The sequence below is a fragment of the Penaeus japonicus genome, unplaced genomic scaffold, assembly GCF_977035675.1.
Source record: "Penaeus japonicus unplaced genomic scaffold, GWHDUDI00000001_assembly GWHDUDI00000002, whole genome shotgun sequence".
Taxonomy (NCBI): domain Eukaryota; kingdom Metazoa; phylum Arthropoda; class Malacostraca; order Decapoda; family Penaeidae; genus Penaeus; species Penaeus japonicus.
In genome coordinates, this window is record NW_028234404.1 from 35,541,345 (window position 1) to 35,543,844 (window position 2,500).

Genomic DNA, 2,500 nt, shown 5'->3' on the forward strand with positions numbered 1-2,500 from the left:
TACCCTATTTTACTGTACCGTATACACGCTTCTGTTTTCCTATTACTACTACTACTACAACTATTACTGCTGCTACTGTTGTTGCTACCACCACCACCACCGCCACCACTCCTACTCCTCCTACTCCTACTCCTACTACTCCTACTACTACTACTACTACTACTACTACTACTACTACTACTACTACTACTACTACTACTACTACTACTACTACTACTACTCCTCCTCCTCCTCCTCCTCCTCCTCCTCCTCCTCCTCCTCCTCCTCCTCCTCCTCCTCCTCCTCCTCCTCCTCCCACCACTACTACCACCACTACTACCACCACTACTACTACTACTAATTGCCATAATGATGAAGATAATAATGATAGTGATAATGAAAATATAGTGACAACGATTAAAATAAAATTCAGGAAGAGAAATAATATATATATATGCGAATAAGAATAAATCTCCAAAGGTGCTCTGCCTAAAGAAAACCCACGGTTGCCTAGCAACGGTTTGTTTACGAGACGCATTCCAGCGGAGAAGACTGAGAAGCAAGGAATTCAAGTCTTCTAGACGCCCGGGCAAGACAGCTCTGGGAGAAGGAGCAAAGGAGTGGAAGATATAACGCCTATTCTAGCATTTGAAGATGATGATGCTTCAGAACATTCAGATTCGAGATGGAGAATACACGAAAACAATCTATACACTGGTGAGAATGTGAATTAAGAATTTCCACCAGTTCGAATTTAAATTGTTTTGATTTTACTTTTTTTTTTAAGGCGGAAGGATTGTTATTCAATATGGGGCTTAGGGTCCTTGATTGGTGGTTTATTGTCAGGATAAAATGTGTTTTGTTGGCGTGTATGGGGATTGATCACTGAGCTTAGATTAGTAGTATAACTCGGTGGCATATACAGTTCTATTTTCTATTGCATATGTTGTAATTTCAACCATATTCGAGGTATTGACATTATATTGTTTAATAATACATTTACAATCAAAATTATTTGGCTAATCAAAATTAGGATATGACAAATCACAGAAAACTTAGAGTATTTTAATTTACCTGATGTATTATCAAATGATTTAATTTGCAAAGCTCCCTTAACCCATTGGTCGCGGTATTAAAAAAATGTTTGTGCAGTAGGATGGCTAGTTGACATGTCTAGCACGGTGCCATCTGCGTCTATGACCGACTCTGCCTTTGCAGCAAATCATGCCATCCGCTGTTAATGGGTTAAAGATAATGGACTTTCTATAGATATATTTTGAATACCAAAAATTTCTCTTTCATTGCAGATAAAAGAGCAACGTTATAGTGAAGCTGTGCAGATACTGAACCACATTCTAGATGCCTACCCAAATGTGAGTGCCCTGTTGATGTAATACTGTCATGGAATCAGAATGTGTAAATGTCTTTTCAGAGCTTGTACCATGATTTTTATCTGATAGTAGGACATCCTGTAAATAGTGTGCTTTTCTGAAATTAGTTACTTATTGAATACGACAAATGCATAAAGTGTTTATTTGTGAGGTTATTACCACTTGCTCATCATGCTCCTGCACTTTATGTATATTTTTAAAGCTATAAGGAAAATTTTAGAAGATTTGATGTTGATAGTTTCATATGATAGTAAAGCATTATTACCAGCATGAATGGAAATTCTGCCTCAATTCACTAGTTAAAGAAGCTATTATAAATATTTTCATTTACAGATCTTTTTACATGCTTTATTAATTTACAGGATACTGCTCTAGAAATATGCAAATGTGCTATACAAAGATGTATAACATTGTTGACATCAACTTGAACATACTACTACATCACTTTATACTCATAGTCATAGCCATGATTACATATACAGATATATGTGCATACAAAAAACAATGGAAATGCTTACACTTGACTGGGCCTGGAATTATTTTTTTTCCTTTTGCCTTATGAATGGTCACCGTTTTGCATATGGATAACAATGAAAGTAGTATTGCTTCACTCTTTTCCTGGTGGCATAGAACCCTAGAAACACTAAATGCCTCTTGTTTTGTGACACTGCATGCATTCAGCATGCATCTGAATTTTGTTATATGTCAGTTCTTCAGCCCTAGTGATTGAGGTCAAAATTATGGAGGTTTCAGAGCTTTGATTGAATGTTTAGTCTTTTATATGCACAGGGAAGCCTTACATAGCTGTTATTAATAGGCACAAATATGACTTGTTCCCAAATATGATAAAGGAATTTAATATGTGTAGTTTACTTTTCAAATACAACTGTATCAGATTGTTTAGCTGTATGGAGCCATTGTGTTTATGCGACTGGAGTAATGCTCATTTTCCCTTATGCAAAGAAGATAATGCATTTTTTATGGAAATTTTCTTTATGTTAGGGTATTAGTAACACTATTTTGTTTTTCTTGCCTTGTAAAACAAAAAACATCTATATAAATCTTTATATATATTTCAACTGAGAAACATAAATTTGTGCAAAAGTACACCTTCTCTAGTGAAATATGCA

The 2,500-nt window shown here is 35.5% G+C and overlaps 1 protein-coding gene across 2 annotated transcripts in view; it reads left to right on the forward strand.

Annotated features, from left to right (window-relative positions):
* Window positions 1-498: 498 nt before the first annotated feature.
* Window positions 499-2,500, forward strand: part of Ttc30 (tetratricopeptide repeat domain 30) — a 17,540-nt gene continuing 15,538 nt past the window's right edge. The window contains exons 1-2 of one of the 2 annotated variants that reach the window (XM_043014198.2): window positions 499-696; window positions 1,287-1,352. In XM_043014198.2, coding sequence (XP_042870132.2) covers window positions 634-696; window positions 1,287-1,352 — 129 coding nt within the window. In that variant the 5' untranslated portion in view covers window positions 499-633. Of the gene's footprint in view, window positions 697-1,286; window positions 1,396-2,500 lie in introns of those variants that run through there. The other variant, XM_086550090.1, reaches the window with a different exon arrangement.